General features: G+C 45.2%; 1 protein-coding gene across 5 annotated transcripts in view; it reads right to left on the minus strand.

Annotated features, from left to right (window-relative positions):
* ACSS1 (acyl-CoA synthetase short chain family member 1) overlaps window positions 1-27,087 on the minus strand; it is an 80,175-nt gene that overhangs the window by 14,990 nt on the left and 38,098 nt on the right. For all 5 annotated transcript variants that reach the window (XR_006290008.1, XM_043544209.1, XM_037896362.2 and 2 more), the window contains 8 exons: window positions 23,424-23,623; window positions 21,741-21,916; window positions 14,291-14,443; window positions 12,376-12,523; window positions 11,118-11,255; window positions 9,257-9,349; window positions 2,791-2,903; window positions 682-808 (listed from right to left, as the gene is read on the minus strand). Coding sequence is in view for 4 of the 5 variants with exons in the window: in XM_043544209.1 (XP_043400144.1) it covers window positions 682-808; window positions 2,791-2,903; window positions 9,257-9,349; window positions 11,118-11,255; window positions 12,376-12,523; window positions 14,291-14,443; window positions 21,741-21,916; window positions 23,424-23,623 (1,148 nt within the window). In the remaining variant the exon portion in view is untranslated. The remainder of the gene's footprint in view (window positions 1-681; window positions 809-2,790; window positions 2,904-9,256; window positions 9,350-11,117; window positions 11,256-12,375; window positions 12,524-14,290; window positions 14,444-21,740; window positions 21,917-23,423; window positions 23,624-27,087) is intronic.

Here is a 27,087-nt window from a genome sequence, read left to right on the forward strand (position 1 = left end):
GCAAGACAGTGCAAGATGACCACAGAACAAAGATATTTTTGGTGGCACGATAATAAGAGGATATTTTTGGTCAGTCTTATTTTTGCAACAGAGAAAAACAACTTTCTAAGCAAAACAAGTTGGTTTGTAACAAATTCATCACTCCCAAGGACTTCACTATTATAATTGTGCTACAACCTATGATCACTGGAACTTCATTGCACCGGCTGGAAAAAGAGCAGATCCTTTGGCTCTAAGAGTACATCTACACTGCAGAGAAAAACCCGTGGCTGGCCCATGCCAGCCGACTCAGGCGCATGGGGCTCAGGCTCTGGGGCTGATTCATTGCTGGGTAGATGTCTGGGCGAGGGCTGGAGCCCAGGCTCTAGGACTCTGTGGGGCGGGAGGGTCCCAGAGCTTGGGCTGCAGCCGGACCCCAGACAGCCACACAGCAATGAAACAGCCCCGCAGCCCGAGCTCCACAAGCACCAGCCCAGGGCTTTCTTTGCTGTGTAGACATACCCTTAAACCACACCTGCATTTAAGCAGTTTTGATTTCATCCAGTAGAGGATACACAGTAAAGATACACAGTAGCCAATTACTAGAACAATATCTCAGAAAAACCGTACAATATAGCACTGCTGAAAACCCGCTGGGTACTGACATTGTAGTCCAACATTCTTCCCCGACACCATCCTTACCTGGATACTTTTTGAAATAAGTATCTATAAATCTCTGATCATCTCCATAGATGGTTCTCGCCAGCCCAGGCCAGGGCTGTGCAATGCACAGAGCACCAGAGACATCATTTCCTTCTATAACTCTTCCCTGTTGATCCAAGCACAGGAAGGATCATCAGACCAGATGTTGGGAAACATCTCAGATTAAAGGAAAGTAGCTGGTTAGTACTATCTAGCTATGTTGAGCCGGATTCTGATCTTACCCCAGTTTTACGTTGACTTCAAAGGTGTCACTCCTGTTTTACACCAGGGCAAGTGAGAGCCCTTCACATTCTGCAGATTCACAGACTCAGTGTCTATTATTGCAATGGTTTATTCGTAATGTTTCTCACTCACATTCTGGCAGCAGTTGAACATGGGGGGGGGGGAGGGGGAAATGTACCCAATAGAGGAATTACTGTGCATTGTCTATGTCATGCTTTCATCATTCATGTACACAAACAACAGAGCATGTGATTCTATGAATAATACGCTATTCACACAAAAGGAAAGATAGGTGACCCCTTGGAGTGCAAAGAACAATACAAGATTCACAGAATCCCACTCTTCAGCATTATGGTCCATATCCTGGATTCAAACTGGTGCCAGAGCAGAGCCCAGCTCAGTGGCAGAAGGGCTGGCACCTTCTTCAGCCAAGAGCTGCCGTGGCTGACTCTGTGCCCAGTACAGGCACAGGGCAGCCCTGAGAGCCTTTGCAGCAGCACCACATCACCACTCTCCATCCTCTCACCAACACAGCCCTGGGCCACAGCCTCCGGTGGGAGAGCAGTGTTCTTCCTGAGCCACCTCAGCTAGGCTGAGGGGACTGCTCATAGCTCCAGAACAGCTGTTGGCTAGAGAGGCCAAGGTCCCTCAGAGCATCAGTAACTCCCATGACCCACAGCACAGTGGTGCACTTCATTCCCTTCCTCTCCCTCACTCAGGAAGTTACTGCAGCTGTCACATCACCCGTTATCTGCCTGTCTCAAACAGATGTTGTGAAGATGAGTTAAGTATTAATCTTCCTATTTTACAGCTGAGGAAACTGAGGCAGAGAGGCTAAGGGTCAGGTTTGCAAAGGTATTTACACGCCCAAGATACATATAGGTGCCTAGCAGGATTTGTGAAAGCATCCGAGCAGGTTTAGTGCCTAAGTCTCGTTGATTTTAGTGGGTGTTAGGTGCCTAACATACTTAGTGCTTTGGAAAATCCCACTAGGCACCAAAATACCTTTGAAAACCCGGTCCTAAGTGACTTGCCTATGGCTACACAGCAAGGCCCTAAGTTTTCAGTCAGGCCTGTGTGGGTAGGCCCCTCAGCCCATGCCAAAATCCACTGTGGCCTATGGGGCACTGCCCACACAGATCAGGCCCCAAATCAACGATACAGACTGGCCTGGAGCTCAGACATTTTGGGACTTCACCCTGTGCCCAAGGTATTAGACAACACTGCCTCACCACTGGGCAATGAAGATCTTCTCACTGTGGGAAAAGGGGCTGCTAAAAATGGAAACATTTTGTCTAAGGTCATGTCCCCAACTTTCAGAATCTATATTTCTCAGCAGTATCAACGGATGCCCACAGACACGCCGAGCCTGACTCCAGCGGAGACTGTGGAGATCACAGGCGGGTTTCATTGGCTACAATGCACATTCAGCAAACATTTTTAAGGAGAACAATTCCCTACAAAGCTATAAGTTGGCTGTGTTCCCAGTGCACTTCACTCATGCCAGTCCCGTTGGCTCCAGCGAGACTATGCGTGAGTAAAGTTACACACACGTATGAGTGTCTGCAGCATTGGCACTTACATTATACAATCATCACTATCACATAGGAGCCAGTCCAAAAACATTACCTTGCTACTCACCATTGGCTGTCTAACTAGAATATTTAAATATGCATGAATATGGCTTGATTCCCTCCTGTATCATTGGAACAGACGAGGCACAAAACATTTTCCATCTCCTTTTCCTAAATGCTTTTGGCATTAAATAGTGAAATTAGCCAGACAACCCCAGAAGCAGCATCTCCGGCAGCTCTTTCCCTGCCTTTGCACCATTGCCCCCAGTGGCAGAGCACAGTCCCAACTCACGTTCTCATCCATCAGTGCCGGTACAATCCCAAAGAATGGTCTCATTGCCATAGCAGGAATGATGTCAGCTCCTTCCTCCGAGGGCCGGGGAGCAATGCAGATGCCGCCTGTTTCTGGAAGAGCAGCGGGAAAGTAAATATGCCGGGCCGACACACTGGAATGGCAGGCGAGGCTGGATTAAAGCAAGTACCTACTTTGCTCGGCTACACAAGACCAGCAAATCACAGGCACCCTCCCAGCTAAGAATGCTTTGATTGTTGCGGTGAACATGATGGTCCCAGGAAACAAGCGAGACAAGGCAGCGGAGGGGATACCTTTTCTTGGACCAACTGCTGTCGGTGAGAGAGACGAGCTTTCGAGCTTACACGGAGCTGATCTGAAGCAGAGCTCAGGGTAGCTCGAAAGCTGGCCTCTCACCAACCGAAGCTAGTCCAATAAAAGAGGTTACCTCACCCACCTTGCCTCTACAACTCTTTGAGGCAGAGATGAGACCTTACCGAACAGTACCCACAGTATACACATTTTAAGGGGAAAACACGTTTCCTCTCAATCTGCTGGACAGATAGTGCAGAGTACAAAGTCGGGAAAGATCTGAGGTCAGAAATGATTTTGAGAATCCAAACAGCGGCTGCTACATCATCATATTCTCCTTCAAACCCACCGGTGCCATGATGCCTACAAAACACTTGGCAATGGTTAGCCACTGGTGAGCTGTGACTACTGCTTGTCGCACTCTTCAGAACTCTATCGTTGTTGCCTTGTGCTCACCCCATCTGCCACACCCACCTGTTGTGGCTCAACAAACTTCGATTGTAAGCTCTTTTGGACAGCGGCCACCTTTCTGCTCTGTTTATACAGTGCCTAGTAGGGTGGTGTTCTGGTCTCCAGGTGGTACCACAACAACTACATTGGGAGAATTATTAATATGTGCATTCCTTTCCTCTTCTTCTCTCTGACTTTCTTTCTGCATATTCTTTTCTAAACACTTCACCACTACTAAGTTTGCTCTCCTCTGAACTCTGCACATCTGTATCTTTTGAACACCAGGGTGTCCCAAACCATTAACTGAAGGTTGACTGACATATCAGTGTAAAATATCTGGATGTCTTGGACCTCATAAGCCACACAAAAACAGACGTCTGCATTTATAAAGAGACGACAGAGAGAAATAACGCAGCCCAGGTAAGCAGCTGGCCTCAGGTGCAGAGCAGCATCACCGTGCACTGCATCGGGGTAACTGATTCCAAGGGCCTGGGCCTGTGCTCGCTGACATCAATGGCAAAGCTCCCATTAACTTTAAAGCTGCAGGAGCAGAGGAGCAGTGGCCAAAGCAGCATGCAGGAAGGGAAGCAGTGGCCCACATACTTTGTAGTAGCAGCTGCGGTCTGCATGCACACCAGCATTACAAATGGGGGTAAGGATTGCATGCCTTAGTCTTGCACCTAGCAAGAACATTTCTAAGAAGGAGCAGCCCATTGATTCAGCCCATGCACTCTCTTCCTAGAGTGTGACCCTAAATTAACACACACACTCCTAGAGTTATCCAGGGAATAAATTAATTCCATGGAAATCAACGAGAGCTGGATGTAGTAAGCACTAATGTGGCACTTACACATGATGCTACCTGGAAAATGCTCTTCAGCCCCATTTCCTACCCCACTAGGGATTGTTTTGTAGCAGTGGGGATATAAGCACAAAATATTAAGGGATTTATTTTCTTGTGCTGTTTGTACAGCACTTTGAGGAATTTGTATGCAAAGCGCTTTGTGAGACTAAATTACTATTATTATGCAGTATTAGAATAGCCGACCCATTAGGGGCATCCTGAGATTATTTTCCATTCTGAACTGAGCCTCTTAATCATTCTTTCCTCATTTCTGCTGGGATAAATGTTAAATCACATCAGAGATTTCAACCTTAATCAGATCTTTTATATCCTGACACTAATTCAGATGCACAAAACAGAAGCAAAGAGGCAGGAATGTTAGGCTTTAAAAATCTATGAGCTGTGTCCTTGACTGGTGTAAATCCGCATTGCTCCACTGGCTTCAGTGACTACACAGACAGAACCTATGATTTTGCCTCTAGTCCCTCCTCTATAACTAGGTGGAGAAGAAGGTATCTCTAAGTGGAACCATAGAGCTGAGGTATCACTCCACTGAAAACAGGCCTCAGAGCTGGCTTACGCTTATGTATCAAATGGAAAATGATTTTGGAAGTCTCTTCCTTCAGGGACAGTGTACACATCAGAAACTTCTGTGCAATGTGACATGATTGTCTTAAGGCTTTGCCAGCACTTTCCTGTTTTGGAAAACATACACCATCCTCTACTCGCACTGACAGAATCCGGGAAGAACTGCACCTAATATTTCACAGTAATGAAGGTGACAGAGTACAAAGCTCATGCTGCACGTACAATATGTCTGTTTAGCTCCGTTGTAACGGATGTTCAATATAACTGAACATTAATTAAAATCACAGTACTGTAAAACAACATTTAAAATATAGGCCAGGCCATCTGCTACACAGCACAAGGACTGACTACGTAACAGCCAGTAGAGTAGTGCAGATCCAAGGGAGAGATGCAAGGTGGTAGGGGGTGAATGGGGCAAAATCCCTGAAGAAATGAAAAAGAGAAAACAAAGGCAAGACAATGCAAAGAATGGGAGGAAATTACAACTTTCCATCCTTATTCACAGTGGGCAGTACCTTAGGCAGAGCCTACGCTCCAACTTGCACTGATGTAATTAAAGGGATTTTTTTTCCACTGATCTAGTTAAACCAGTACACATTTCTGTGTGGACACTATTAAACTGGTTTAAAAATAGCTTACAGCAATTTAGCTTATTGTGGTAAACAGTCAACTTCAGCTAAGTTGACACAAGCCAGATTGAAATCAGTGTCAGCGAGTCCATGCAGGGGTTTTACAGCAGTTTAACTAAATTGGTCTTTAATTAAGAGATGGCAAAGAACTCCAGAAAGAGGGAGAATCCACTCCAAAGCGGCACGTTGCAAAGCCAGGAAAGCCAGGTACGGTGTGTGGGTACTTTGAATGTGCACACCTTGCATTTGCTTGTCACACAGTCCAAGTTGACAATGACCTTGACAGAATCTCTCAGCAATGGTCACGCAAGTCTTTGAACACCTCTGCAATGCGTTAAGCACAAACAGGCTTTTGCTTAAATATCACCCAGGCGTGCTTGTTGTTTCACCTGTTTCCTTAACTATTTCCTGTTGACAGTCACCAAAACCTTCTCTCCTCCCGCACCTATTTTGAGTGCTCCTACACTTCTCCGACAGAGTTTGTAGCACTGCAATGAAGCCAAAGCCACAGCTGTTCTATTCTGTACCACCCAGTAAATTCAGTACTTTGGAGACCAACACAGATTTTCTTGGTCTTAGAAACAAAGCGTGCTTCTTAGCTGACTCTGCAGGGGCACTAACGCTCTCTATGGAGAAGAGCAGGATGCAGTCATGACTGGGGTACCCAATGTCAGCAAAACTCCTTGGTGAACAATGCTGCCTAGGAGGAGGAGCTCCAACTTAGGATCTCCAGGATCTACTGGGTTTGGGCGCTCCTTGCCCCCTCCACTCGGAGGGGAACACCAGTTAGCAATTCCACCAGATGAACTCACAGAGTTTCCTAGACCATCTGTGCACTTCTTGTGGGCTTTATCACAGAAGGTATGATCTGGCTCTTCAGAAAGAGGCACAAATGGAATTTCTATGCAGAAAGGCTCTTATTTAAAGCCTTATCGTCCTACGTTCCTTATCTACTTTCTGCTTCTGTCTTTCCATTCAATAAATCTAGTAACTTGTGGAGCAACTCACAATCCATTCTTGGGTCAAGCTTTATTTACAAATTAGTAGAAAAAAGTTAACTTTTCTTGGGTCACTACTTTTTGTTAACACATGATTCAATGTGAATATGTCTAGCTAGCTGGCAAACATTCATAATCTTACTCCAACTGAAGTTGATGAGAGTTTTGCTGGGGTTTTTTAATGGGAGCAGGAGCAAGTCCATTAGCAGAAGCCATATACCCTTTGTGTGACTGAGAAAGAAGAACCCAAGCACTGAAATGCCCTATTAAGAGACGTGTTTCTAAGAACAGCCCTTATTTATTCTATAATACAATTTAGTGCCTCGAGAATCATTTACAACAGTTTACCTTTGGTGTCGCTCTAATTCAAAAGCTATAAACAGTCTAGTCTCTATTCTACATCATTTAAAACTAGACCTGAAAATCACACCAGCTTTGAATCATATTATCACTCAGTCGTATTAGCACAGACCCCACTGCCTAATATATTAACACGAAGGCCACGCCTCCACTACCACATATGTCAGTGAAACTTGTCACTCAGGGCTGTGAAAATAACACCCCCTCCAAGTGACATAAGTTTCGCCAGCATAAGTGGTCGCGTGCACTCCGCTATGTTGGTGGGAGAGTTTCTCCTGCCGATGCAGCTACCGCCGCTCGCTGGGGCTGGTTTAGTTATGTCGATGGGAAAGCTCTCTCCCGTCAGCATAGAGCAGCTACACAGGAGATCTTACAGCGGCGCAGCTGCATCCGTACAGCTGTTCCGCTAATATAGACATGGCCTAAGAGCTACCTTAATTTCTCTCTCTCTCTCTCTCTCATAAACAAATTCTCTCTCATAATCCCCCTCTCACCTTATCTACTCACCCAAATACTTTCAAATGGATTCTTAAAGTATGGTTTGCTAATCTTTATGCCCGTTCAGTTTTATTCTCTGGTGACATACCGCTGCTTCCAAAGACAATGTTCCAAAGAGGACAAAGGCCAATTAATAAAGTAAATTACATTGATTGTGAAAGGTGAAATTGAGCTGACACTATGGTAGTCAATTCACCTGCTGCATCGGCAGTGGATGGGAGGCTAGGGAAGTGGGAGGGGTCTCCTTTGGCAGAGGAGAGGGAGAGGGCAGTGTGAGGATATGTGTACTATTTCTTTAAGTCTGTAGCAAAAAGTTAGGCAGGAGGGGAGCTGGGGAAGATTCAAGGCAGAAGCTGTAAAACTTTGTGAAGCACAGAAAGGGAGACAGAAAGCTGTTTCAGAACTAACACTGGCTTCCTTACTGCAACTGAGTTCCTTGTTCAGTGTGAGAAGAAAGAGATTCTTTCCCACCATCATAGGACGGGGAAGAACAGGAACCTGTTGTTGGGGTATGAGCAGGGAAGGGTCTAGAGGAGGATTTACTTCAGTGAAGTCCTTCAGTAAGAACAGTAAAGATTACTGCATTTTTCTTTAGTGACCTCACGGTATTTCTATATTGCAATTAAATGCCCATGTCTGGCCCATGTCAGCTGACTCAGGCTCGCGAGACTTGGCCTTGCAGGGCTGCTTCATTAGGGTATAGATGTTTCAGCTCGGGCTGAAGCCTGGCCTCTTGTACACCGCAAGAGGGAGGGTCCCAGAGCCTGGGCTCCATCCCAAATGCAAACGTCTACACCTCAATTAAAAACCCCCTTAGCCTGAGCCCCACGAGCCCGAGTCAGCTGGCACGGGCCAGCCACGAGTGTAGTTATACCGTCTGCGACTAGACATAGCCAATCCAGGCAACAGATTAACAGTATGGGCCTGATTGTCACTCACACTAAACCCACCGTGACCCACTCTGGTCATGTAAAGACACCTAAGGAGCAGATTTTATTTACATCCAAGTTAAGGCCCCTTTCCATTACTAGAGCATTACAAACTGGCCTTCGTGTAGCTGAGAGGCAAGCCGCACTTCATTAAGATGGGATGCACAAGAACCAGCCTAAGCAAATTGATGAATTACAGAAGTGCACTCCTGCTTTCTGTGAGATGGCTCAATGCAAAAGTCCCCTTAAGTCGCAACATGGCCACCCTTCCTTCACTGTCAAATAAAGCTACTTCATTCACACGGGGAGGGCTGCAGACAGCTAACTGCAAAATAGCATAACAACTTCTCCCCATGTCCCTCCTGAAACAAAACAAAGCAATTTTAACTGTATTTTCCGATGAACTCTAGTAATGAAACAAATACCCTTGGCTACACAGTTCTATTTTCCATAGGGAAACAGGACAAGCAAATACCTAGGCAGAGTCTGTGATTCAATGTTACAGTTTGCCGTACATTACGTAGGTTTTCATGATAAAGAAAAGTTCAGTTGTCAGAATAACTACTGTGTGGTTTCCACTTCAGACAGCAGCCTTTCACTTTCAACTGAACAATGAAAACTGTTTTCTGCTTCTAGAACTGGTCCAAACTTCCAAATGTTCAAAATTTCAGTGAAAACATTTCATGAAAAAACATTGCTGGGTTTCAGCCAGTTTAAAGAGCGGATCAAAGTCTGCTGAAAACTCGAAATGTTTCAGGGAAAAAAATCTCCAAAAAGTGGCAAAGTTGTCACCACTTTCTCATCACTCCATGAGAATTCCCCGTGAACATGTTTTCCCTCCCCATCAGTGCTTTTTACCTGTTTGCCACCAAGTGTCAACAAGGGTGCACCGGCTGTCTCCCACTACATTGTAGAACCATTGCCAAGCTTCATGGTTAATTGGTTCTCCCACTAAATCCAAAACAGTAAAGAAAGAAGGGTGAATTCTGGTGAAAGGATTTGTATGCAGTGTGCTTTCCCTTCCCTACATATAGTCTTGGAAGAATTAGATTTTATTGGTAAATGTCGGTATATGTCAATATCACCATAAACAGCAAACCATCCAAAAATATTTCCATTGATGATAACTGAAATTACAGATAGGCAAAGTAAGCAAAATGCTGCTTGAGAACTTATTATAGTTTGATTTAAGAATATTTGCTTTGCATATTTTGACATGTGATTTTGACAATTTGTGTTTAACTTTCTAAATCTCAAAGTCTGTCATTGAATAATTATGGTCTAATTCCCTCCTTAATTTCCCTCACCCAGGAAAAAGTAAATTGATAAAAATTGAAGAAAAAAAAGCTTAAAACCCATAATTTTGTGCAACTTTGAAAATTTAAATAGATAAAAAATTTTAAATGCTTAAAAATAATCAATATTATCCATTGAAATTATTTAAAGAAAAGGAAAATCGAGTTCTGCCGAGCCTAAATCCATCGCATGCCTGCAATGCCAGGCATTTCTGATCATAAATAATTTGTCTACACCTACTAACTACTGATAGCATTTTGCTGAGGCATGAGAAGAAGCCCAAGGTGCCTGTGTTATATGAGTAGGGCCCTACCAAATTCACCGTCCATTTTGGTCAATTTCATGATGATAGGATTTTAAAAATTACAAATTTCATGATTTCAGCTATTTAAATCTGAAATTTCACAGTGTTGTAACTGGAGGGGTCCTGACCCAAAAGAGGGTTGTTGGGGGGGTCGCAAGATTATTGTAGGGGCTCTCAGTATTGCCACCCTTACTTGTGCTGCTGCTGGCAACAGCGCTGCCTTCAGCACTGGGCAGCTGGAGAGCAGCAACTGCTGGCCGGGAGCCCAGCTGTGACGGCAGAGCCGCCACCGGCAGGAGCGCAGAAGCAAGGATGGGCTGTGCTGGTATTGCCACCCTTACTTCTGTGTTGTTGCCTTCAGAGCTGGGCCCTCAGCCAGCAGCCGCCGCTCACTGGCCGCCCAGCTCTGAAGGCAGCAGCGCAGAAGGAAGGGTGGCCTGGTATGGGATTGCCACCCTTCCTTCTGCGCTGCTGCTGACGGGGAGCTGCCTTCAGAGCTGGGCACCTGGCCAGCAGCTGCTGCTCTCCGGCCACCCAGCTCTGAAGGCAGCGCAGACGTGAGGGTGGCAATGCCACAACCCCCCTCCAATAACCTTGTGACTCCTCTGCAACCCCCTTTTGGGTTGAGACCCCCAGTTTGAGAAACGCTGGAGTCTCCCCCAGGAAATCTGTAGAGTATAGGGTAAAAGCACACAAAATATCAGATTTCATAGTCCGTGACATATTGTTCATAGCTGTGAATTTGGTAGGGCCCTAAATATGAACCTCACAATTTAAGACATTCCTTTCCTAGGACTGGTGAAAAGCAAAAAGGAATCTAAGGGAAGGTAAGTACTAAGTGAAGGTAATTTTGGGGGTATTTAGAAAATCGAAACAATGCTGATGCAGGGGCTGTCTAAGCATCCCAAGCCTTACAACTATTAATGCTCTATGATGTAACAAGCACAACGGAATTTTTGGCGTCTTTTTCTGGAGAACGTTATTCTCATACAGGAATCTAGGAAATGGGGGATAATTCAAAGATATTTATTCAATTGCCCTGGCATTGGGCTCTTCATTAATAGTAACTAAACAACTGTATGTGAAACCTGTATTTGAAAGAACATCTATTCCTCTCACCTGATCCCAGGGTTTTTAAGGAAGATCTGTCATACTTCTTCACCCACGTATCTCCATACTTCAGCAGCAGGCGTACAGCAGTAGGTGCACCGTAAAACTGATTAATTTTTAACCTCTGTACAGTTTCCCAATAACGACCTGCAAAATCCCAAATATTCTTCTTTAGTCTGTCTGGTTACGGAACAAAGCTACTGTTACAAACGCTGAACACGGAAGTAAACACTGAGACAAAACTCTACAGCAACTATCTGCTGTAGCTAGAGCAGGGGCGGGCAAACTTTTTGGCCCGAGGGCCACATCGGGATTGTGAAATGGTATGGAGGGCCTGGTAGGGAAGGCTGTGCCTCCCCAAACAGCCTGGCCCCTGCCCCCTATCCGCCCCCTCCCACTTCCAGCCCCCTGACTGCCCCCCTCAGAATTCCCCACCCATCCAACCCCCTGCTCCCTGTCCCCTGACCGCCCCCTCCCGGCACCCCCCGCCCCTATCCAACGACCCCCTGCTCCCTGTCCCCTGACTTCCCCGACCCCTATCCACACCCCTGACAGGCCCTCCGGGAACCCCGACCAATCCAACCCCCTGCGCCCACACCTTGTCCCCTGACTGCCCCCTCCCGGAACCCCTGTCCCTGACTGCCCCCCCAGGACTCCACCCCCTATCCAACGCCCCCAGTCCCTGTCCCCCCCCCGCCCCTCCCGGCACCCTCTGCCACCCTGGGACCCCATCACCTATCCAACCCCCCCTGCTCCCTGTCTCCTGATCGCCCGCCCCCCCGAACCTCTGCCCCATCCAACCACTCCCTGTCTCCTGACTTTCCCCTGGGACCTCCTGCCCCTTATCCAACCCCCCCTCCCCTTACCATGCCGGCAGCAGGACTGGCTTATTGGAAAGCCTGGGAGGTAGCGGGCGCAAGCCATGCTGCCCACGCAGCGGCGTTGCTGCGGGGGAGGGGAGGGGAGGGGAGGGGCTGGGGACTAGCCTCCCCAGCCGGGAGCTCAGGGGCCAGGCAGGATGGTCCCGCGGGCTGGATGTGGCCCATGGGCCATAGTTTGCCCACCTCTGATCTATAATATAATACTGATGGCACCTTTATTACCCTGGATACATACACATTCCTGGTTTGTATGGTCACATCCTCAAAAGAAATGGGACCGGTGATAATAGGAAAGAGAATACATCTACTAAGGTAGCCAGGTCACACTTGATAGGCTCCTAAACCATATACATGTTTAATTAAAACTGCGACCATCACGCCCTCACCTGGGTCAGGATACAGGGGAGTGCTTTCAAACAGGACAGAGGTGCCTCCGTTACAGAGCGGTCCATATACAACATAGCTGTGTCCTGTGATCCAGCCAGTATCAGCCACACAACCAAAAACATCACCTTGCTGGTAGTCAAACACATGCTGCAAAGATAAACAGTGACGCTGTTTTCGTAATGCTGAAAGAACTGACATATGCTGCACCGGATCAATTATTTCAACTCAGCCAGCAAAAAATCATTTAAAGCATATACACAAAGTAAGAATGAACAGACAGACGAGCTATACATGCACAGAGGCAAGGCTGGCCTAAGGATGGGAGGCTATACCACCACTCATACAAGGAGTGGGCCAAATCCTGTGGTTCTTAGTCCTTAACTCAGACCCACTGGTTTCAGTGGGAGTCTGCTGAGTCAGAATGAAGGTGTGATCCCGCACTGTGCAGGAGGCCACCTGTGCCTGCATAGTGCCCCACCAATGCCAATGGACGCTGAGCTCATGGCAGCTTGGTCCTCAGGATTTAGCCAACTTTACCGTTACAACGTGTTCCGTTTGTTTCCAGTTTAATACCCTGGGTATTAATGAAGGAAACAAGGTATCCACAGGAGACTTACTGTCGTTCAGCTTGCCCTAGGAACTCCTCACTCCATTCACTTCCAGTCACACACATATAGCCTTTCACGTTATAGTTTAGATAACAAGCATCTGGGGCTGATTATACTTCCTCAGCTATCAGAAATGTTCTACCTAGGAAATCTACCTTCTTGCACCAGCTGATGCATGTTACCAGAACTGGAAAGTTACAGCTAGATTTACCTTTTAAATCAAAAAAACTGAGAGTACAACAAAAATTCAACACTCTACTCTGAAATCAAAACCAAAGGGTCATAGAAAGGAGTGGCAGGAAAGATCTCATCAGTCAGCCAGTCAATGTTCCTACCAGTGCTGGATTATTCCTACAGTACATTTTCTAGTGCTTGAAAGGCAATACATTTAAGAGGAATGCATCTGTGTAGGAAGCAAGACCCTCTGAATGCCTAGAGCAAAGTTGGGAACCTTCTTCTTGGACTGAGAAGCAAACAGATTTGTATGCCCCACCTTGCTGCTGTTTGGAAAAAAAAAAAAAAAAAAAAAAGCTGACTGGTGTGACTCCACCCCACTGGAGAAAGGTTTAACAGCTCAGCCCATCGGCTTGAATGGATAATCCTCAAACGTTCTAAAATTCACCTTTGAGCTGAGATTAACCCAAAGACGAATATCTCAGAAAATTACAAGTGAGTGAGAGGCTGGGACTAGAATTGAAATCTCATCTAGAAACTTCAGTATAATCATATATGGATTTCGATTACACTTTTCAGGAGGGGATCTCAAAGCAGAAACTGTAAGAAGTTAAGCCTCACAGCACCCCTTTGGGAGGGTCTCGTTAGCTCCATTTGGCTTAGGGGGAAATGAAGGTACAGGGAGGCTAACGGGCTTGCCCAGCACCACATCGCAAATCAGTGGCAGAGGCAGAAATACTGAGTGTTAATACAATTTGTTTGCTCTTCAACAGACGAGCATCACAAAAGGAGGGCCCTTGTTCGGAATCCAGCACAATCAGTGCAGTACTGGAGTGCAAAACTAAACCAGTAAATGACCAATGAATTCAAAATGCTCAGGTGGAGTCACTGCATCGTTTGGATTCTTTACAACCCCCGGGATCTGATTTTCCTAGTAGTGTACTTCCTGAAAACAAATCAATACTGTTTAATTATTCATATGCTCTTGTGTACTTTTCAACTCGATTACACACAATTTGCCACATAATTTGCAAACACTAACAGACGCAGCCTTATTAAACAAACAAATGTCCCACATCAATACTGATAAAGCACAAATGTTCTTTTTTTGCAAGGAACACTGCTGAGGTACCTTGTGTGTCACAGCAGCATAAAGCAGATACCCAGCTTGAGTGTGAACAATCCCTTTGGGTTTTCCTGTGCTCCCGGAGGTGTAAAGCATGAACAGCATGTCTTCACTGTCCATGCTTTCAGGAGCACACACAGGAGCTTCCTTGGCCATCTCCTAAGACGAGAGAAGTAGCAAAGAAACATGTTAGCCTCACACAACCAATCCTTTCATAACACTTCAGTGTTTCACCAGGGTCCTAGTTACGTATAGAAGAACGGTCATTTCTTCTGATGCCATCTTTTTCTGCAGAGAGACTGGCAAGAGCTGAGTATTTACTAAAAGAAAGGCAAAGTAGTAGATGAAGAATGACATAGCATGAAGACACAGCAGATGAAGAATGACCTGCATGGATGCTCAAATGACAGGCACCACCTGTTCCCCTGACTCAGAAACAAACGAATGTGTGCAGCACACCCCACCTAAGCGTTCATGTGGAAGGTGTGCAGCACCCATTCTCTAGACCCACACTTCTGTGAGTCTCAGGCGTTTCGGGGAACTGGATTAATAAAGCCATCTATAAAAACAGCAGGGACTCTCATAGGTTTCAAGACTTTGGGAGGATAAAAGTTGCAGGAAGAAAATAGAAGTGTGATTGCCATAATGAGCCACACTTTGCAATAACAGAAAGGTCTTTAGGGGCCAAGTTCCATGGGGCGGGGGTCTTCTTTTTCTAATTTACACTTCTCAGTCTAATTTTAAGTCACATTTAGGATTTCCCAATGCCTGCCTCCATTTCCTGGCTAGAGAAGGAGCTGAGAGCCCCTGCTGATGATACATGGCATAGGCTTGACTTATTTTTTTAAAGAGAAAATCCATGTTTTATTTTTCCCGCTCCAAACAGAGACCCAGCTAACTCCCTAGTAAGAATCCTTTGCTGCCTCCTGGCTAACGTCACCCACCAGGCGCAGCTATCGGTAGAACTTCCAGCAGAGGGCATTCAGGATGCTATGGGCTCAATTCTGACACATTCTAGGTGCTGACAAAAGGGAGTGAGGGGGAGTAAGAGCTCCTTATATCCCTACTCAAGTTACCCTGACCGTGGACCTGGCACGCAGGAGTATGTGGGTTCCTGGCCTGCTTATTCCCTCCCTAGAACAAGTGACTGGAGAGAGGGTGAAGGCTTAGCTTCTACCCTCACCCCTCAGGTGGGGAAGAGTAGCTGGCCCAATGGTGGAGAGGTAGCAATTTGCTGCAGGTCAGCAGTAAATCAATACCCCAGCTCACCTCCATATTCCAATTATGCCTCAGCAGGGGCATCTTAGTCACAGTGCCTCCTAGAGCTACTCCTGGGATGATGTGGTTTACACACCACTCCTTGCTCAGACCTGGGCCTAGATTCAAAATACAGCCCCATGAGGCTGACTTCCTATGCCTTCCACCCAGTGGCGTCATTTACACCTGTGCAAAGTGGGTACAAAAACACTGCCATTCTGCTTTAACAGTCTTATATCCACTGGGCCCAAGTGCCAGGCAGAGGGGAGTGGGCTCACTGTGCACATATCAGCAGTTTATGCTCCACCCCCCTTTGAAGAGGAGGGATGATTTAATTTTCTTCTGTATAAATTGCTGGCATTCTTCATTAGTTACTTGTGGTCCACTATCAAACACCATCTTCCCAGGGAGTATATATAATGCAAATAAACTCCTTAGTGGTTTTGTTAAGGCTGTTGTGGATGCTGAAGTTACTTCTTACTGCTGCTGACCTATACAAGGAAAATTAATAGGAAGGCACTGCCATTCTCAAGTCAGTCATTTGCCCAGATGCACAGGTGCTAAGATTAGCGTCTTCATTACTATCACATGCAAACGCCACAGCCTTTTGCTCAATCTTAATCAAATCTTGAACACAGAGCTAGCGTCCCACTTCAGCCACCGTGTGACATGTCCCAGAGTGCTCTCTGTGCAGATCCTGTCGCATTCTTGCTCCATAGCATGGAGAGATGATCAAAAAGTCCCCTGAAGTGAACCACCTTGTTCAGGTGGGAGACTATCCTTTCTCACTAGTGTTCCAAAGCCTCCTCTGCCACAAAATTGGACTGGCCATTTATTGTACACCTACTCATTTGGGAGAGAACAGGGTCTTTCCAAGCCTCTTCAGCAGTATCTGCCAAGGACACAAAGCAGTTAATCAGTGTATGAACCAGAGAAAATGTCCTTTTTTCCTGTGGAACTCTCCCGAAAATTCACATGCAAAATTCACATGTAAACCATTGGCATTACTAAGTCCTGCTGATTTCTAGCCTTCAGTATTGTACCAATAAATACGTAAGATCAATGCCCAACGTTGCATGTTCAGTCATCCAGTGTTGGTACAGCTAACTCAAGGGGTTGGGTACCGTAACGAAACAAAATTTTCAAACACAGTGATATTAGTGGAATTGTATCATAATAAAAGGTTCATTGTTATAAATAGAGATCCTTTTCTTATTTACGTCTCCCATTGCTCCCTCTGGAACAGTGGTTCTCAACCATGGTTTCGCGCGTACCCCTGGGGATATACAGAGGTCTTCCGGGGGTACATCAGCTCATCTAAATATTTGCCTAGTTATACAACAGGCTACATAAAAAGCACTAGCGAAGTCAGTACAAACTAACACTTCATACAATGACTTGCTTATACTGCTCTGTATACTATACACTGAAATGTAACGACAATATTTATATTCCAGTTGATTTATTTTATAATTAAATGGTAAAAATGAGGAAGTCAGCAAATTTTCAGTGACACGTCTGTATTTTTATTTCTGATTTTGTAAGCACGTGGTTTTTAGGTGAGGTGGAACTTGGGGATACACGAGACAAATCACACTCCTGAAAGGGGTCCCGTGGCCTGGAAAGGCTGAGTGCCACTGCCCTAGAACAGTGTGGTTCCACACTGCCTGCAGCATCGGGTTGTGTCTAATGGGGACAGTAAAGACCAGGCAGGGCGGGGACAAATCCTTTTTAATCTCTGTAAAGTGCCATGCAAGTTAGAGCACTGTATAGGCCACAAATAAAGGGGGGTGAGGGGTGGGAATGGGGACACTTTGCCAGGGTATGGTCCCAGGGAGGGACCCAGCCAGAGGGCCACAAGCCCATCACCATGAGAAATAAATTCAGACTAAAAACTGTGGACATTTGAATTTGACTAAACGTTATTTATACAATCTCCATGAGTCTGTTTATCCCTATGCATCTATCTGTGTGGGATGGGACGGGGCCCAGGTTACAAGTGTGCCCTGGGCCCACAGCCATGTTGCTTGGGGCCTGCTTTTATGTAAAAAATTATTTAACATATAATACATTAATAATTAATAAAGACAACCCATCTCTTCTTGCCATCTTCAGCCATGTGCAATATCACAACTCCTACTCTTTATGACTCTGTGGAGCGCTGTGTATCATAATACCCCAAGGCATTCCTTGTTCTTGCTTTTGTTTTCATTTTTTTGAAGTACCATCACACTCCTCTAACTATTTCCATGGCTTGTCACTCTGCAACAATTCACTTGAGGACCTTAACATGGCTGAAAGATCTCCCCAAAAGGGTTGTAGAAATGTAGTAGACTTGAAGATGATCACTCTTCAGAAAACACTTTTGAGCCTGGCTGCCAGGACTACAACTGCAACCCCTTCCTCAGGTGCATCAAGCCTGTGGCAATAAGTATATTCCAAATACTCCACATGTGGCTGGAAAAGCTGACAGGCAGCCTGCTTCCTGCAGACTCTGTACTGTTCTTGGGGAATAAGCGCGTCCCTCAAGATTCTTTAGGCATCTGTCTGCCGAGACCCATGTGACTAATTGCAAGTGCCCTTTAAACACTGTAAGGTGACCTGTATTTACAAGCAAATATGCCTGAGAGCCTGCATCTAGTTCCAGTCAATTCTAAGCATTTGACAAATCAATCTTACCAAAACAAGCACCCAATAGGGTCAGAAATAAATTTTACACATCCGGCAAATGACAGAGCTCATCATATCATGTATTTATTGTTACCTTTAGTCAATGCATATTCCGATGGTCATATACCCAACCCAGGCAAGACAAAGTCCCCACGTGCTCCACAGCAAGACGGACTTAAATTTTGCAGCACAACCAACTGGTACCTGTAGCACTCCAATGCAGCAGCATCAGTTCAGTTCAAATTTGGAGTAATATTAGTGAATTAAATATGAAAATGAATAATTTCGTCTGTGTCAGGATCTTGGGCAAAGGTAGGTAGGACCTTGGGAGCTGGGAACCGAAGCCAAGGGTCAGAGCCAGAGTCAGGAGTCAAGCTGAGGGTCAATCCCAGGCATCAGGGTCAGGGTTGAGGTTCCAGGGGTCGACTGGGAGTCAGAATCCAAGTCATAGCCAACATCAATCCCAGGAGTTCAGAAGCAGCAGTCGTAGCAACCTCTGTGGGTCAGAGGGAGCAGCCAGGCTACAATTGCCAAGTGACAGTGTGGGGATGTTGGTTGCCTGCAGGCTTGGGTTCAAGTCCTGCTGATCCGTACAGTATCCCTGTGTCGTTTATTTTAACATGGAGTTCCATTTCTTTCACACTGTCCCTGTATTTTCAATGTGTCTCAGATATCTGTATTAAAAACACACAACTACACCGCAAAAAGGAGAAGCTGGAAGTTTTTGGCAACTACTAGAGAAAGGAATAGTTAGGGCTTTCGGTACCTTGGACTGCATGGAAGGCAGTTTGGGATTGTGGGATAAACACAGTAGCTGGATGTTTATCCTAAAATGATCAACAAGGAAAGACTTAACAACAATAATGATGTTGATATTAAGTTTCAGGATTAACTGATGCCTGGTCAGTTTACATCTCTCAGATCAATTGTTTCAGGTTATTTGCAGACTCAGGGAGACATCACTGCCCCAGTTTATACGTGGTTCATGGACCAACAAGGCAGGTTTATTCTGGTTAGTGTTTATTATTAGCTTTACCTCCTATAACTGGAACATACTTGGCCCAGTACATGTATTTTCACTCCTGTGTCATTTTTTTAGCTGCAAAGTAGTGATTTCCAGTGGCAAAAGTGCCAAGTACTTTGTTTATTGCTTCTGACAAACTGACACAGCTACTCTGCATCAAGCTGCATGTTCCCAGATGTACCATCTAAAACACATTTTAATGGTCACTCCTTTCTCCCCCAGGCCATGTAGACTGTAAATATTCCCAAACAATCATTCTCAGTAGAGATGGGACAATTACACTGTCCTTTCCGTATATTAATGCCTCTCCTGTGTCTTGGTTATTGCTGCAGCTCCATACAGTACGTCCAGTTTGGGGAGGTAAAAGATGTTCTACAGAGACTGACAGAACCATCCTGGCATGTCCACACACAGCATGGTTACGGCTGGAGTAGCATCGATATATTCTGGAATTCCTGAAGCACTTTCTCCTTGATACTTAGTACTGTTGCAGGGAGAGAGGATTTGAGGTAATTTCCAACCACCAGGCATTGCAGTCCACTGTGAATGTAATTCAAAGGGCCATCTTCTGAACTGATGCAGCTGCAACATTTAAGGTTCCTGTCCACACTGGGGAGAATCTGTTGTAATCTGCTCTGGTTCCCTCAATGAAAGACATTGTTCTGGTCACTGCAATTAACCAGTACAGTCAGTCAACAGTGTGCCCTTGTTGCCAAAAAGGCCAATGGCATTTTGGGATGTATATGTAGGGGCATTGCCAGCAAATCGAGGGACGTGATCGTTTCCCTCTATTCGACATTGGTGAGGCCTCATCTGGAGTACTGTGTCCAGTTTTGGGCCCCACACTACAAGAAGGATGTGGAAAAATTGGAGAGAGTCCAGCGGAGGGCAACAAAAATGATTAGGGAACTGGAACACATGACTTATGAGGAGAGGCTGAGGGAACTGGGATTGTTTAGTCTGCGGAAGAGAAGAATGAGGGGGGATTTGATAGCTGCTTTCAACTACCTGAAAGGGGGTTCCAAAGAGGATGGATCTAGACTGTTCTCAGTGGTAGCTGATGACAGAACAAGGAGTAATGGTCTCAAGTTGCAGTGGGGGAGGTTTAGGTTGGATATTAGGAAAAACTTTTCCACTACGAGGGTGGTGAAACACTGGAATGCGTTACCTAGGGAGGTGGTGGAATCTCCTTCCTTAGATATTTTTAAGCTCAGGCTTGACAAAGCCCTGGCTGGGATGGTTTAGTTGGGGATTGGTCCTGCTTTGAGCAGGGGGTTGGACTAGATGACCTCCTGAGGTCCCTTCCAACCCTGATATTCTATGATTCTATGACACCTGTTGTGTGTAAATGCAAGGCATTCTACAGGCAGCAGAAGCTACAGAAACTGTAAGTAACACCATTTTGTTTAGAGTACTCCGGGTCTTTGCGCCCATATTAGGAGAAGGGTGCCGTAACCATTCCTCTAATCTGGGGGAGGGGGTTAAGACTAGGGCAGTAGCGGGAGCCTTGGAGTAGGGATGTAAAATGTTAACCTGCCTTAACCATTAACCCCCCCAGGCCAACCGACCCACCAGCCCCAGCAGCCCTGCCGCAAACAGTCCTGGCCCCGGCTAGAGCGGCTCCAGCCCCAGCCACGCTGGCCGGATTGGCCCCAGCCACACCATCCAGCCCTTTAATCGGTTAACCGTTTAAACAAAATATTTCTTAATCGTTTAAACAGTGAACTTTTTAAACGGTGTTTACATTCCTACCTTGGAGCAAGCAAAATTGCTGACTGAGGATTGAGGGTACACGTCTACAGCGGATAAAAGCCCAATGGCATAGCCGCGGCTGGCTTGGCTCACCTGACTTGGGCTCACAGGGCTCAGGCTGCAGGGCTAAAAACTGTTGTGTAGACATTCGGGTTCGGACTGCAGCCTGAGCTCTGGGACCCTCTAGCCATAGTCCAAATTCTACACAGCAATTTTTCAGCCCCAGAGCCCAAGCCCCACGAGCCTGAGTCAGCTGATCCAGGCCACTCATGGATTTTTTATCCCTTTGCTACATGTGTCAGAGAAGACAGACTGAAGCCAGCAGTCTGGATTTGTAGAAACCAGACCACAGAAAAAAAAGTTGAGGTTTAAAATACTAAAAGGAGAGAAAAGAAAATACGTAACTGCTTCAAATTCTTTTAATCTACCACATTTATAAAATGAGAATACACAGACCACAGAGATATTCCTCGTCAGCATAATGCACAGAGACTACATAGCAACAAAGGCCAATATAAAATAGTCTGGGTTATTTACAAGTGTGTCCGTTCTAGATTAAACCGACTGTACTTTCTCCTTAGCTCCGCTAGGAGCCCTTACATAGGCATTTTAATAACACAGCTTCTAGCCCTGCCTCTGACTTTCCCTGAAAATGTGTTTGGTAATTGGCCTGGGGACCTGCTGAGATATAAACCATCACACCCTGTAGGAAATATCTAGATAAAAGGGTGACATTTAACAAAGTCAACATACTTCTTCAAGAGGAATGTCACGATTACCCATGGGTACTGCGTTGTCTGTTCTCTGAGCCACAAAGACATGCTTGACACTTGGACAATTCTTTACAGCTTCATCCACAGTCTTCTTCAGCTCTACAACTCGTCCTCCCCTGACTCCCTGGTTGTAGGTAATGACAGCTTTGCAGCCAGCTAACAAGAGAGAGATTTTACAGACCTATCAGTTTGTTTTTCACTACCTTCACCCTGTGTCACACATGGGGATATTAAGTCACACATTACAATGGTGCGGCTACTCAGAAATTCTATCAGACAATAACAGCCAACATCACTGACAAACGCTCCTTGTAATCCTGATACACTGAAGGCAAGATGGCCTTTGCAATCTCCAAGGTAGAGGAAGAGAATTACGGCCTGATCCGAAGCCTACTAAAATCAATGAGCCTTTTTGCTGATTTTAATGGGAATTGATCAGGTCCCTTAATGAGTAAACACCATCTTCTTCCACACAATTCTCACAATTTCTATGGAGTAGATAATTTTTTCACTTCAAGGTCCAAGAGACACAGACAAGGTTTTCATCTCAAGGCCAAAAGACCAAAAACATCAAGACACTTGATCACAGCCTTGGACAGGCCAAGAGAGACTACTTACACTTGAGCTTAGCTCATTTCAGCCCCTTCAAATCTTCCATTCAACCCCAATTCCAAGCAAATTCAGTATCCTTTGGGTTTTTGGGGGGGTTTTTTGTTTTATTTTTTTTAAAAGATGGCAGTGGATTTCTAGCACCCAGTTAGCTCACGTGGGGTTTTCAGGATTTCTGGATTTTCCTGGGAGCCATATCACAACTGTACCACTTCAACATAGCACTTCAAATTGCAACACACATTTCATGTTATGTTATTTATGTAGCAGATATATAGCTGTATAATAAAGGAATGTTTACCCATAACCCCTACACTAGTTACCAGAGATAAGACAAAACCTTTACTTGCCCCGCCTAGATTACCTTCCATGCAAAATACTCCGAGACTTAATTCCTCGTGCTAGCCATAGAGAAAGATGATTTTTTAAAAGATGTACTTGTAATAATCATAGCACCTAATGTTTTGAATTAAACCTCTGCCTTTTGATACTTTGTTTCTGTGTTGTCTATCATTGGTTTATTGATTTATATTATAACCTCTTCGGGGTAGCAACTGTCGATATATGCTTATACCATGATTAACACAATGGGGCCCTGATCTTTAATTGGGGCCGTTAGGCACTTCAGAAATACAAATAAATAATTACACACTGCAGAGTTAGCACTTCACAAGAATGCACTAGGATACTGTCACTTCACTATAAGAGAACATAACCAGCTCCCCTTCCCCTCAAGAGATCTCAGTTTTCCCTATGGTTTAAACATTATTTGACAGCCATTAAAAATTGATTGAATGTTACAGTGATTTTAAAAGCTTATTAAACCCACAGCCGTTCATGACAATCAGGAACATAGAGAGCCAACGCAGTGATAGTACTCTGATGCTTCTGCTATGGAGAGAACTGAACTGCCCAGCAAGAGGAGAATAAGCCAACCATATTCTGGGTGTGCCTTTCTTTGAAAGCTGAATGTTGAATCTGGATCAAAGGATCAATCCTCCAAGGAGCAAAGCACTTTCCTAATATGCTTGTGCATCATTTTAAAACTACTTACAATCAATGATCCTCCCAGCTAAAGATTCTGCACTGAATCCAGCAAAGACCACTGTATGAACAGCACCAATTCTGGCACAAGCCAACATGGCCGCCACAGCCAGTGGGGTCGCAGGCATATAGATTGCAACCCTGTCCCCTTTTTGTATTCCGTATTTCTTCAGTGTGTTGGCAAGACGGCAGGTCATGTCCAGAAGTTCCCTGCAGCACAGAAAGAGAGTTTCTTGTCATTTTCACCTGCAAGCTGCTTTACATTCATTTACTCCTAATTAAAGGTTTAGGTCTACAAACGTAGGAACCTGAACCCAGAGGGTCATAATGGGCAACTGCTCATCCATCCTCAAAGCTCTTATCTGTATAGTCCCACAAGGTTCAATCTTCTCCCCCATACTTTCCAGCTTCTCTGGGGATGGCTATACCACACGGGAAGACGTGACTGTATCATGGGTAGGCATACCCAAGCTAACTTTATATCTAGCTAGCCCAGGTAATAATAGTCAGAAAGGTGGTGGCGTGGACTTCAGCAGAGGCTAGCAACCCCACTGAGTAGGTACCCAGGTCCCTGGTTGGCTTGTACTCGGGCAACTGAAGCCCATGCCACGCTGTCTTCACTGCTATTGTTACCTGTGCTATCTGAATTAACACCAGGAGAGGTATGCCTACCAGTGCTACAATCACCTTACTTGCAGTGTAGACATACCCTATATGAGGCCGTTGGGGAGCTGGTGAGACAGCACAGGCTGAAGTGCCAGCAGTTCTCAGTCTATGCCCAGATCTGTATCTCCTTTGTATCTGATGTAAACAGCGCAATCTCCCAGCTTTCTCAGCTCCTAGCCAAAATCAACACTTGCACGTAACCAATGCAGCACTCAGAAGAGAAGCTGAGGAGACAGCCACAAAATAACGAAGAGGAGGCTATACATAGATATGTGGAGGCAAGAAATGGATTGGTCTTGTGGTTACAGGGTTCATTCGGACACAGATTCTCTTTAATGATAGGGTACCATATTTAGACTTACAGATTTTAAGGCCAGAGGGGACCATCATGATCATCTAGTCTGATCTCCTGCACATCAGGCTACAAGATTTTTAATCAAGCTAATATGTTTTTATATGGATTTTGGTTTATGCCAGTTCACTGTTCCAAGCTGCCCACTCATTCCTCAATGCAATTCACCATCTGGATAAGATAATGATTTTAAAAAACAAAAAAACAAAAAACAGTGGTTTGCCAAGCAGCTAAATTTAGTCCCCACTAGCATCTGCTATTCTCACAAACACCTTCCGTTTTCTGCAGAGGCAGAACACCTGGCCATGGGACTTAGGAGAGACACTCCCAGAATAAGCTGCCTTGGTCTTCAACATTTCAGGCTGCCTCCATCTCTCTAGAAAGTGCACTGCAGCCCTTCAATGACGTTTACAGGACATGCTTTCATCAGAGAAAGCATTATTGTACACTGTCTTTAATCCAGATGGGCATCTGTATTGGTGATAAAGTCAATGGGAGCTCCATATGCAGATCAAGTATATGGTCCTAAGCATCCAAACTGCATTAAGAGACAACAGAATGTGTTTACTTTTCAAAATCACCTCAGGGGAGCAGAGACTTAATTGCGACAAAAACAAAAGTTGAAACTCCTCTGTCTGTATAGGGTAGCATACTGAAAAAGCGGAGACACTTCAGAAAAGAGCCACGAGAACGATTAAAGGATTAGAGAACACGCCTATAGTGACAGAATCAAAGAGCTCAATCTGTTTATTTTAACGAAGAGAAGATTAAGGGATGACTATATGGAGCTAAAGGGGGAACAAATATTGAATAATGGGCTCTTCAATCTACCAGAGAAAGGTCTAACATGATTCACTGGCTGGAAGCTGAAGCTAGACAAATTCAGAGTGGAAATAAGGAGTTAATTTTTAATGGTGAGAGTAATTAACCATCACTGACAATTTTTAAAACAAGACTGGATGATTTTTTTCTAAAAGATCTGCTCTAGTGATTGTTTTGGTGCAGTTCTCTGGCCTATATTATACAAGAGATGAGACTAGATGATCACAATGGTCCCTTCTGGCCTTTGAATATATGAATGAACCTTTGAATAATATCAGTGGAACAATGTAGGTGGCAGTAGAATGGACGGTAATGTGTCTTTGTGTTTTGCCAGGTTGCCTAAGCAATGCAGCAATTGCAGTAGCTGCAAGCCTATTACTATATTTGGCTCTTCAAGTACGGCCCGATTTTCAGCGCTGCTGAGCGGCACAGCTCTCATTGACTTCAGTGGAAGCTCTGGCTGCTCAAAACCTCTGAAAATCAGGCCATAAATTCACTTAAACAAAAAACTTTGGCATCTTGGAGCAGAACTGCAGTAACTACTTGATATTTCAGAAATGTCTAAGCTGCAAGGATAAACACTGCATTTATTTTACATGTATGAGAGTAGAGGCAGAGTGAAATATACCCCTGAGAGACTAGTCTGAATGGTATATTTTACAAGAGTGTGATCAACAACTGGGTCATGCTCCTTACAATGTATAATTTCATTATGGTATGACATTATTTGGAATGGTGGTACAGGGGGTCATTGTCACAAGAACAAAACCACAATCCAGTTCCTTGTAGAAAGAAAGCCAAAAGCACCGAATAAGAATAAATGCACTATTCACACTGCCTGTCCACGTGATGCATTGGGTTAATGGCAGAAATGGTCCTCTGTCAAACAAAAAAGACAGCATTGTGCGCTTCACAGATTGCAATTTCTCATGCATTTCCTTCAGCATCTGTATTGTGGAGAACAGACCAGAACAGCCACACCTTGGGGCAAGGTGTTATCATGGTTCACAAACAAAACAGGTCTCAGCATGGTTTAGTGCTTGGATTGAAGAACTCCAAGAGCAACCCAGATTATTCCAGGATGTGGTATTGGTAAAGGAGCTAGCATGACCAAGTAGCCAGAGGGCTAGGGAAAGCTCTGGGGCCCCCTGAAGGCACCAGGAGCTTTGAGCTGCTGAAACGCAGGAAACAACAGCCCTGGGGCATGGCAGGGAGATCACATGTGATGAAAACTCTCTCCTAGGTTCTGAAATTCATTGGATCTTGGTGTCTGTGGGTGTAAAAGATCTTATCTCCCCTAGCACCGCACTGGTACGCTGGGGTTAGTGCTGACTCAGAGAGGAAAGTCCCCTCTAGTAACTCACCCACCCCCGTCTCTGCAGCACAGCTCCCCCTATCACCACATTAGGTCCAGGGATGGCTTCAATATTTTTTTTTGACAGAAGCTCAAGATATTTTGCATCCAACCATTAAAAAGAAAAACTGACTCTGTCCTACTCTCCCTTGCCACTCTTCCACTCGTCAGCAAAAACTAACTCACTCTTTTCTACACAGACCACACCTCATTATGAATTAATGTGGACAGGCCACACAACCTTGCTAAGGGTAGGTCTATATTACCCTGGAGACTATGGCAGCCCAGCCCAGGAGTGCAGATGCAGCCTACACCAACAGAAGGGGTGTTATCGATGTAGGAACACCACCTCCCCAAATGACACAGCTACATTGACAGAAGCAGTCTTCCGCGGACATAGCTGCATCTACACTGGGGGCTATATTAGCACGGCTATGCTGGCCAGTTTTTCACACCCCTGGCTGACACAGGTATGCCCAT

The sequence above is a fragment of the Chelonia mydas genome, chromosome 3, assembly GCF_015237465.2.
Source record: "Chelonia mydas isolate rCheMyd1 chromosome 3, rCheMyd1.pri.v2, whole genome shotgun sequence".
Lineage (NCBI taxonomy): Eukaryota > Metazoa > Chordata > Testudines > Cheloniidae > Chelonia > Chelonia mydas.